This window comes from Periplaneta americana, chromosome 2, assembly GCF_040183065.1.
Source record: "Periplaneta americana isolate PAMFEO1 chromosome 2, P.americana_PAMFEO1_priV1, whole genome shotgun sequence".
Taxonomy (NCBI): Eukaryota; Metazoa; Arthropoda; class Insecta; order Blattodea; family Blattidae; genus Periplaneta; species Periplaneta americana.
In genome coordinates this window covers 163,872,114-163,883,702 of record NC_091118.1, presented here as the reverse complement: position 1 = coordinate 163,883,702, position 11,589 = coordinate 163,872,114, and the positions used below count along the sequence as shown (strand labels likewise).

The 11,589-nt window shown below is 36.1% G+C and overlaps 1 protein-coding gene across 1 annotated transcript; it reads left to right on the top strand.

Annotated features, from left to right (window-relative positions):
- Positions 1-143: 143 nt before the first annotated feature.
- Positions 144-11,192, top strand: LOC138694752 (heterogeneous nuclear ribonucleoprotein A1, A2/B1 homolog). Its single transcript, XM_069818772.1, has 8 exons — positions 144-294; positions 7,997-8,145; positions 8,275-8,395; positions 8,504-8,714; positions 8,802-9,011; positions 9,204-9,395; positions 9,540-9,650; positions 9,917-11,192. The coding sequence occupies exons 1-7, from the start codon at positions 274-276 to the stop codon at positions 9,614-9,616; spliced, it is 981 nt and encodes a 326-aa protein (XP_069674873.1). The 5' UTR covers positions 144-273; the 3' UTR covers positions 9,617-9,650; positions 9,917-11,192.
- The last annotated feature ends 397 nt before the right edge of the window (positions 11,193-11,589 follow it).

Below are 11,589 nucleotides of genomic sequence, written 5' to 3'. Positions count from 1 at the left end.
AAGGAAACCAGTTGATGATGATAGTCAAATGTTAACTGACTTCAAGTAATAAATTATATATTTATATTTTAATTAATAAATAAAAGTTACGGAATTAATATAAAATTTTATTTTGAGTTATAACATAAGTATGAAGCGAGACGGATGTGACTTACAAACTTAAGTCATTGAATTGATTGTACCAGTTCACGTTCCACGCAGACATCTGCCATTTTGGTGTCGGCCGATTTGGAGTGAAGTTTTGTTTGGAATTGTCTGCGACTTTTTGGCGAAATGGTAAACATGGACCACGAGGTAACTATTATTTTTATATACGAGTGATTAAAATTTATCGTGGATTAATTTTGTATAATAATTATAACATAATGTATGGTATATTTTTCGGAATTGAGAAACATAAGATCTTGGATTTTTGTCTTGCGTAGTGACGCTACACGACTGAAGCTGATCAGACTTAGAATAAAATTTATGAAATCTGAAATGGATTATACTTACAAAAACAAATACGTAGTTCGAAATTACTGGGTATCGCTTCTTTGGGTTATATTATTATTTGTGTGAGAAGAAAATTTATATTGAGTCCATGAATATCGATCCACACATACGTAACATAGCTATATATACAACGCAAAGAGTCCGTTCAATTACGATGAGTCATTCCGTCCATTTTGAATAGATTGGGAATAAGAATTCATTGTAAGAGAGATTGGGAATAAGAATTCATTGTAAGGTAGGTTTATAGGTTTTAAATTAAAATAATTTAAAAATTTCGAATACAGCATAGTAACATTCTATTTCTACATTTTAAAAATGTTCTAGAAAAGTATTCGAATGAGTAATTACTTCCTCTATCGCCATGACTGTTAACCGCCACGTTATAGCTAGCCGTGCAGTTGGCGTCGGTCAACGCCTAGGCATTCCGCTGCTGAGCAGTAGTTCAAAATATATTTTATGTTGGTGGCTTTGAAAGTTTGCTGTGCGATGTATGTAGGGATAAATTTCAGAACATGGATTCCTTCCTTTCCATCATCAAAATTCCAATCTTGTGCACATAAAATAAATTATTGGCACTAAAAAGTGCCTTTTCGTAAGCATGATGCGCATTCGACGAACGCAGACATATCTGCTCTTTGTAGTATTTTAAGATCTAATTGTCAGTGAGGAATCCGTAGCTATACTGAAATATTCTCTGTTTAGTCAACTATTCGAAAAGATCTGAAACTTTCAAGTGATACCAAGAAAGCATTTCAGGCAACTAGACCACGTGATGAGATAGGGTAGCTATTTCCTCCCCCCCCTCTCCATTGCTTGCATCGCCGATTAGCTGCTGTTTTACTAACAGCGAGCGCAATTATGTTGGAAAGGTGTGTTGTAACACATTTTGTGTTTTCCTGAAAGTCATAATTACAATTACTCATTAACAGCTAGAATATTTCGACAACCAACGTAATTTCTTTAGAAACTTCAGCTTCCGTTTTCAAATGTTTTCATTAGGTACCGTATTGAAAATTGGCTAAACTCCAGAACATGGATTGCACCCTTCCCCTCTACCCCCACCGCACCTACCTCGGGGATCGGGGAATTGTATTCAGTAGCTATGATAAATGTATTCATATCATGAAGACGTAACTATATAAAAAAGACACTAGGGAATCGCTTAGAAATGACCACAGAACCACAGAGGAATAGTATTTCTTGAGTAAACTCATTCTTGTCAAATAATTTCAACGACCTCGTGTCTTGGTGAACTGTAAGTCTGTCATTGAACTCTGTTAACAGCATAGTTCAATGATCTGAGCATGTATGAGTCCGATCCTTGTGCGGATTCGCGTGATGTTCACAGCATAGTTCAATGATCTGAGCATGTATGAGTCCGATACTTATGCGGATTCGCATGATCAACATGGAATGGACGCTAGAGACGACACTGGAATTAATGTACCGTATGTAGGGAGAAACTGATCAGGAAGAGGAAAGGGAATTTGTTGGATCACTGAGAAGAAACTGCCTACTGAAGGATACACTGGAAGGAAAGGTGAATGGGAGGAGTTCGGGGGCAGAAGAAGATATCGGATGATAGACATTAAGATATATGGATCATGAGGAGACATAGGAAGACAGAAAATGGGAAAGATTGGAGAAAGCTGGGTTTGCAGTGAATGACCTAGGGCAGAACACTTGAATGGAATGAATGCAGGGAGAATCCTTGTTTGTAGGATCACCAACGTCCTGAATACAACATTAACAATTCTAGTATATTATATTTATTTATTTAGTTTTCATAGTCTACCCAACAACAACAATAAGGGTAAACTATTTACGAATTATAACAAAAAGGTAGGAATAAAAAAAACTTCGATTAGATTAGAGGATGACTTGGGAAAGTATGATCCCCAACACAACAATCAACCCTATATACGGTCCTAACATCTTCGCCACTCATACCTCTTTGCCATTCTCAGCAGCAATAGCTACACTAGAAAGAAGGCATTTTTAGTGCCAGTGGAGATAGAGCTTATTATATTACGAGGTCGTATTTCGACCAGTCATGTTTTACATTTGAATGGTGATCTGTTCGCTCACGACGTCTGATGTGGACAATATGGCAGCGAAACATCCATTCATTGCTACATATAGCAGGTGAAAGTTCTAGGTTATTTTGTGGAAAGTATTGGGATACCGGAAAATAAAATCACGTACTTAATGCTCTATGCTATTCGTAGAACGCAAATGTTAAGGAAAAAAAATTGTTTCCTTTGGTCTATTTTTTTTAAGTTACAGAACTGTGATCTATTTCTCCACTAGCATAGGTTTGTTGAAGTCGCCAGTGGCGGATGCGACACTGCATAAGAATTAATTACGGCCTGTGTTATGTCCTTGCATTAAATTGGAATAGTATTCCCTAGTTTTAGCACCTATCATTCTAATTACTCTTTTTGTAGTAGGAATTAGTGTTGGCAACTGAGTGAATGTTTCGAAACAATGTGTCGACACACTGAGATGTTCCGTGATTCGAAACACTCGGACTTCAATGTTTCGAAACAGTAAATGTTTCAGTTTCACTAAGGTTTGATGCCATGTATCGACTGTACTCTGCTGTATCGAGCGTCAAGGGTAAGAGAAGAGAACCAATGAAACAGTTAATGTTTCGAAACACTGGTTGAAAGCGAAAGCGCTTCAGAGCTGCGTTCTGTCCCATGCGTCCTGTCTCAAATAAACTGCTTCGCGAACGGAAGTTTGCCAAAATTCTTTCAAATCAAACCGAGTAGCTATATTTAAGTATTGAAATAACTGTAATAATCTGAATACTTCTCATATAAACTGTATTCCATATCATAATTGTAACAATTATCCTGAGTTTCACGAATAGGAGAACTCGGTGTACTCGATATCATAATCACATCAATTATTATTATTATTATTATTATTATATCCACTTGAATACATTTGAAATCATTGAGAAACTGGCTTCCTTGTACACTGTAGCTTTTCCCCCTGCATAGGCCTACTATGTCTGTAGCTCGCACCTCGTTAATAAATTTTCTGTCTCTAAGAATTAAACTCTTTCACATTACACTAAACACACAGACACATAATGACTCCATAACTGATTATATGTTGGATCGCCATGAATTATTGCAGTTTTTAACGTAAAAATGGGCTCACTACTCTTGATTGATTAGATATGTAAACACAAACACACGATAACACATTTCTATATAATGAAGTAATGACTGAAAATTAACTGTTTTAATAGCCTATTATTTGGTGCCCTATGGGTACAATTTAAAATTATTATTTTGAAAGGTATATTATTTTATAAATGAATTTCATGGGTCGTCGATATCATAGGAATATGTGGGATAAAGAAGATAATCTCCTCTCGTTTTGCCAGTTAATATTTTCGCTTATATTAGGTTTTGCATGATTTTCTTCACCCCAACTCTTGTTCCATTGCGTAATTTTGGTGGGTCAATATTTCCAACTAATATTATTGATTAGCAACGGAAATGAAATTTTTGAGGACAGCAGGATATACTCTTTTAGACCGAAAAAGGAATGAAGAAATTTTAGAGCAATTAGAAGTAGTCAGAAGAAGAAAAAATCAGCAGATACAAATTCAATTGGCTAGATCATGTAAGAAGAATGGAAAATTAAGAATCCCAAAAAATATGATGCAATATAAACCTAGAGGACATGTCGACCAGGAAGACCTTTGAGAAGACTGCTAGATGGGGCCGAAACAGGTCTACAGAGGCCTAATTCGTGAAGGATGATGATTATTGATGATCCAGTATTAAGTTATGTGATATTCCTTGTGGTTTCAAAGAATTCAGGAATTCAGTTGGATAAAAGAAAGTCTGCTCACTATCCAGAACTGTGTCGAGAAACTCATAATATGGTCTTGGACTGTGTAATAGCTACTTATTGCATGAATTTTCTTGGGTTTTCGTTTCATAATATATCAACAATGTTATTTAATTTTGTTATTTTTTCGACGGCCCCGTGAAAGTCGATGTTGAATATAACGGAAATAACCACATTTGACTGTAGAAGATGCAATTTTAATATTATACATGCATGTTTGATACTATTCATTTTTTATTTTATTATTTTTTTTTTATAATTTAACGTCCATTTGTCTAATATTAATGTAGCCTATGTTTTTCTTCTGGTTGTGAAGGCTTAATGTGCAAACTTTGATAAATATCGGTCAAAGCGTGTGAATCTGTATTCTTATTAGCAAATACATGCCGTACACACATTAACTTATTTAGCGGTTAATAATCATCAGATTTATTCTGTACTAGTAGATTAAACTGCTGACTACATTATTTTGGAATCTGATAGTTACTTGAAAATGACGTGACAATGGTAGGTATATTTTTAAAGTAGTCGTGATTACTAATAAAAGTTCCTACTTAAGCTCGAAACATCAAGTATTGTACCGCAAGTTTGTCATGTGTCGTATCTTGTGTACAGTGTTTCGAATCAGCGCATCTGACAGCAAACGAAGCAGCGATACAGTGCCAGCCGCCACATTGCCTCTCTGTAGATGTGTCGTGATTCGACACACTGTTTCGAAACATTTCACTGAGTCGTTCCGAATGTTTCGAAACGGCTGGATGTGTCGCTTTTCCCTCTCTAGTAGGAATATAGGCTGTTACTATCTGGAATTTCCGCAGAATAACTGATAGTATTGGAGGCTTCCAACGTATTCTTGAGAATTGGATAAACTCAGAACATGGATTACACCCTTCCCCTCTACTCCCACCGCACCTACCTTGCAACTAGCTACTTTTCTTGCAGACTCCTCCCTCTCTCGCGTTCTCACGCTTCATCTCGCTCCATTCGAGACACGCGCCACCTCGAAACGTTGGCGTTGATGGTTCTCAACCTTTTAACTCGTGTCATGTCACCCAAGACAATCTCCAATACTCAGACCTTAATGCAGATATCGATGTAGCCAAAATGGCGCCGTGGCGGTCCAAGCATTACAACGTGGTTTTATGGTTTCTTGCGTTAATTACGTCGTGAAATGGGCCGTTTGTGTTGTGTACTGGGTTGTAATTCGAATAGTGCATCTGTCTCATTTCAGCATTTTAAGTTTCCGAAAAATAAAACTTTACGCGATAAATGGTTTACGTGTATAATCGTGACAATTTCCAAGTTCAGGAAATTACAGTTTTGTTGTTCAGTCAGCTGTCTGAACTTCACAAATGATACGGCATAAGCCAGGAGATAATGTGACCAGTTCCTTTCCTAAAATGACAGTGTCGTTCACAAATGATACGGCATAAGCCAGGAGATAATGTGACCAGTTCCTTTCCTAAAATGACAGTGTCGCACATAAAACATTTTGAACCTACATTAGTTATTAGGAAAGATATTTTTTTCTATCGTAAATGGCGATGCTTTCACATTCTTCGGGAAATTTCGAATCTTACAAATGATGCCTAAATAACCTTCATACCGTACAGACGGTCATTCTAGCTTCTAGAAAGAATGCAGATCAACAGAAATAGGAAAAGATGGAGAGAAGTATTTTTCAGAGAATGATGTAAAAGGGACATTATTAGCACTTTTGATCAGTTTCAAAATGATGTTCAGGAAAGAAGTGTGACTTCATGTATGACTGTTGTTAGAGGTGACTTATTTTCTTGAATATGAAATATGACGGTGTAGAAGAAATTCCATCATTAATAACTATAAAAAGGTGTTGAACATAGGAAAAACATTTCAAACTAATTATCGAAAAAAGTGAAGAGGTCATGAAGAATTAGACCTAAAAGTGACAAAATATAAAGATCTGAAATTCAAATTCTGGAGGAATTAGGGCAGGGACCCTAGGTTGTCAACATCTCGCACCGTACTTCTCGTTTTGCCTTCGAAATTGAACCTAACATTGCTCATAAATTAACGCAGGATTTCATATTTAAGACATAATTTAGTAATTCAACTTATTAAATACGAAAAATATAACTATTTTGACATGGATATGGGGAACCGCCTATATGTATGAAAATGGTTGGACCGCAGTGGCGATCATTTTTGTTTCTGTATTATGGTCTGAGTATTGAAGACGGTCTTATTACCTGTAGGAATCGCCAGGTATCCCTATATTCCTTTGGAAAGAGGTCATGTTTTTGTCATGCAAGCTCATTGGATTATGAATTCGGTGAGGGGAAAGGTATTTCAAGAGAGTGGTATTGGTGATTAACATCAACAGAAGAACAGCGAGATATTTAAATGTAGGTTTGGAGATACCGTTCGAAGTTTCGAAGAAAATTGGTTAAAATTTTTTGTTGTTACAAAGTTCTTATTGCAGAAAATCCCCAAGACGAACATCAAGAAACAAATTGCCTACTGTGTCTTAAGATTTTGAAGTAAACAAATTTGTGTCACGAAAGCCGACCCCCAAGATATCCTTTGTCCTGCTTCTGTTTAAATGTCTCGTGTCAATCGCATTTTCAGAAGTTGATCGGTATATATTTAGGCTTATGTTGGCAGGTGCAGTTCGTTTTCCCACACAAACGACCTGGTTACATCTTTGTTGAAGCATTTCTTTATTCATTGAATATATCAATTTTATTGATGTCTATAATTTCAATATAAAGCCTATTTACAGTTTAATTTATTTTACATTTACATATTGCGTGTTAAGAATCAATAAATAAGCTTGTATTTGGCGTCTTGATATTTGGTATCCTAGATAATGTGAAAGCAAGCTTTCCTTGAAAATTACATTTCCAGACAAGTCTGAAGTAACTAGCCAAGGGCAGTGAGGTAACTGTTTAGAAAATGTGTAGGCAGAAGAGTGAAATTTACCTAATGTTAGATGAATATTTTGATTATATTTGCCTTTTGAGAAAGTTTCCTCAATCTTGCTATCCAGTAGGCTATTAGGTTTGTTCCAACAAGCAGTTCATAATCAGTTCATGTACAAACTTTGTATTATCTTACGTGCATGCTCTGTTGAGTGTCTATGCGATTGAAACAAAACTGGATGATGGAATGCTTTCTTGGATCATTGTGTGCACTAAATCCAGAGATGCTACAACTGTGAGCATCTTTGCCTAAGAATGGCCTCCTTAATTTTCGTTTAGCAGCAAATTCAAGTGGCAGAAAATAGAATTTAGATAGTACTTCTATAAAGAGAAAAAATATGGGAGATAAGAATTCTGATAATTTGCTGATTTGCTGTGATTGTACTCGTCAGTACATGTCTCAATCTGCTGACTACTACTGATAATTCCGGATCCTTGTCAGAAGTTGGAATGCTTAACTGAAGTACATGTTTCCAGTTCAGAACTGGTTTGGAGTTGTGTTGGGATGTCTTTTCTGTACTGCACACATTAGTTATGCCAGTTACTGACTTATTGGAACGAACCTATTGATGTTTCTACTTGATGCGACTCTAAGGTTGTTAATCTTGGAGTACAATTGTTTATTGTCCATATAATTGTAATAATTTACATTTTATTTATTTCTGTAGGAAGGTGGTAAGACGGAACCCGAACATATAAGGAAGCTTTTCATTGGTGGTCTCGATTATAGAACAACTGACGAATCCTTAAAAAAGCATTTTGAACAATGGGGAGAAATTGTGGACGTAGTTGTTATGAAGGACCCGAAAACAAAGAGGTATACCACTCAGGATGTATTGACTTGCATTCAAAGCAATGGAAAATATGAATGGGAAGTTTGATCAATTTTTGAATGTCTCTTTGCATGTGACAGTTCTAAATTAAAATAAAAAAAATGTTTCTGTAGGTCACGTGGCTTTGGTTTTATTACCTACTCTCGTGCCCATATGGTGGATGATGCCCAAAATGCAAGACCACACAGAGTAGATGGAAGAGTTGTGGAACCAAAGAGAGCTGTACCAAGACAGGTAGGATGATTTATTGATATTGCTGCAAATACCAAATATTATTTTATTATTATTATTATTATTATTATTATTATTATTTGTTACATTTTATTTTTCTTTCTTCTGGAGGAAATTGGTCGTCCAGAAGCTGGTGCCACAGTAAAGAAGCTTTTTGTAGGAGGATTGAAAGAAGACATGGAAGAAGATGATCTGAGAGAGTATTTTAAAGAATTTGGACCAATAGTGTCGTGTGCTATTGTTACTGATAAGGAAACTGGCAAGAAACGAGGTTTTGGCTTTGTTGAATTTGATGACTATGATCCTGTAGACAAGATATGCCGTAAGTGTTACTTTCTAAGATTGTTTCTTTTAATGAGTTATGTGAATTTCACTTCTTTACATTAATACTTGCATTTTTTTATTACAGTACAAAGATCACACCAAATTAGAGGAAAACATATTGATGTAAAGAAAGCATTAAGCAAGGCAGAGATGGCTGGCCAGGGACCTGGTGGACGATCAGCTGGAGGTGGCAGAGGTGGATCCCGAGGTGGTGGCGGTGGTGGATCATGGGGAGGTCGAGGTGGCGGTGGTGACTGGAATGCTGGAGGTGGCTACAACAGTGGAGGCTGGGGAGGTGGGTTTATTGCTTTTGTTGTAAAATTTCACAGAATTCGGTCAGTTCTTATAAGATTGACATGCAATGTAAAATCCATAAATTGCTATTTAAATTCATGATTCAGATTTTGTTGATGGAAATGAAGTGATAATGGAAAAACGTAATGAAATACAGATTTATGTAGTTTTAATGGTCGTTTTATTTGCACAGGTGGTGACCCATGGGACAATCAGGGTGGTGCAGGTGGTGGATGGGTCCAAGGTGGTGGCCAGGGTTATAATAGCGGAGGTGGAAATTGGAGCAGTGACAATTTTGGTGGAGGCTACCAGCAAAATTATGGAGGTGGCCCAGTTAGAGGAAGTTTTGGAGGAAGTGGTGGTGGAAGACCAACTCCTTATTCAGGTTTGTGAAAGAAAATCATGCAAAAATAATAATCACGAGAATATCGTAGAGAACAAGAATAAATACCATGTCTCGCATTAAGTATTCAAATGTTTGGTCTGTAATTTATTGTACAAATTCAAAGAAATGTCTCTCGTCTTCCAGGTGGTGGTGGTGGAGGAGGAGGATACAGCACAGGTGGTGTTGGTGGTGGTTATGGTGGTGGCGCTAGGCGATATTAAATCACTCAGAAATATTTCTTCGCCTGACACTGTGGTAAGTACACATTCATTAGTTTTAATTGAATTGACATAATTAAATACATGTTTATTCCACACTGACCCAGGGAGGCAGATTGGAAGAAACAATAGTGACTAGGGAAGTAGAAGTTTTTATTATATTTGCATATGTGTGTTTGATGTTACAAGACTAGGTTATAATATAGTATATTGTATTAAAAAGCGTTAATTAGGTTTAGGTATTGAATCTGTTATGTTGAGGTGTAACTAACATGTTTTGTACATTTTCTGAACTTTATTTAGGTTCTACTACCGTACCTTAGGGCTAGCTGACAGGGCAGGCATAGTGAGAAGGCAATGCAAGGCAGACGAGGCAGGCTAAATGAGACACAGGGCGAAGGCAGGATTTAGCAAGCAGTTTAGCCGACCCATTCAGCGTTGCCCAGGCATAGGAGGGACACAATATAGGCCATCCTTACAGCCCATAGTCACATCAAGACACAAGTGTTGTATTCTTGTCAGTGGTTCAAAGTTCTTTTTTTAAAACAAATTATTGCACATAATACAAAGTGTTAATCATGAGATAACAGAATAAATAGGGTTTACAATAATCGTGCACGCAAACCAAAATGTAAATTGAATTGCGTTTAGTGTATGTGTTGGTTGCGTATTACATATTATCACATGATTTTATTAGTGTCTTTTCGTTCTTACATTGTTTCATCCCTGGTGAAAAGAAATGGCGTGTTGAATTTCTTCTGTTTCTTTACATCTAGGTGTTTCAAAAGCCAAATATGACCATAAAGTGACATTCTTTTCAAGGTTTGATTTGTGTTGTTTCTCGTTGATACCGCATTGTGACAGTTTTTCTATTCCCCATAAATACATATTTACTCTACAGAATATTTTAGTAGTCATGTATTCCAGATGTGTATCAGTATTAAACTATATATAAAGATAATGGGTTCAGTGGGTCAAAAACAGTAGCACTATATATATATGTAAGGTGATTTTTCTGTATAGAGAGGTGTGTTATTGGTATTCTATTCTGAACAAAGATACCCACTTCTGGCTTTTTTGTCAATGGTCACCACTGCATTGTCACATTCATTCAATTTGTATTGTTTTTAAAGTCCATAAATTTTGTTGAATTTAAGTCTAATATAATAAAAGAGGTGACAATAAGAGATTTGTACCACACTGAAGAGTACATTTTGTCTACATTACTGAAATTCCCAAAGTTTGTCTGAGTTAATACATAAGAGTACAGCTAAGGTGTTCCATGTACTGTCATGTATGGAAGTTTAGTGACTATAGAGATGTAGAAAGACCCATTCTAGATGTAGTGCTAAAATGTTTTAACAAATAACATTCTAAAAGAATTTTTCCCTCCTAAATTTTATATTATAACTGGTGAATATGCATTTTGTTTGAAGTATGTACTGATTATTGTAGGAAGTGTTGGCTACACTGAGAAGGGATGCTTATAATAAATAATAGGTAGGAAGTTCAGTACTTATGTAGTATGGGTTAAGTTCTGTAATTTTATCTGCAATTAAAACTCTGGTCACATGTAGGACTTGAGTAGTTTTTATTATTCCATTGAAGTAAAAGTGCTGCGAAAGTCCAGATATCCTTCAGTTTCATCATTTGCGCAGGTGGTATTTTATTTTTAATGTGTTAAAATGAATTTTGAGTTACTTGGTTCCACAGGTTTGTATTTAGACTAATTACATGTTGTTTCTTTCTTTTGCCGTCGGAGTTGAGCATTCGTCCTGGTCGGGACAACTTTTTGTGAACATCGGAGCTTCATAGATGAAATTTCAAGGTTGAAGGTTAGTATACAGGTCATGGTGCTATTTGCATCCGCAATATGAATTTTTAATGATTCGTAATCATCTCCATCATTGAAGTTAAAAAAGAAAATCTAGTATTTGCATATGATTATGAATATGAATCATTTAGAAAAGCAGTTT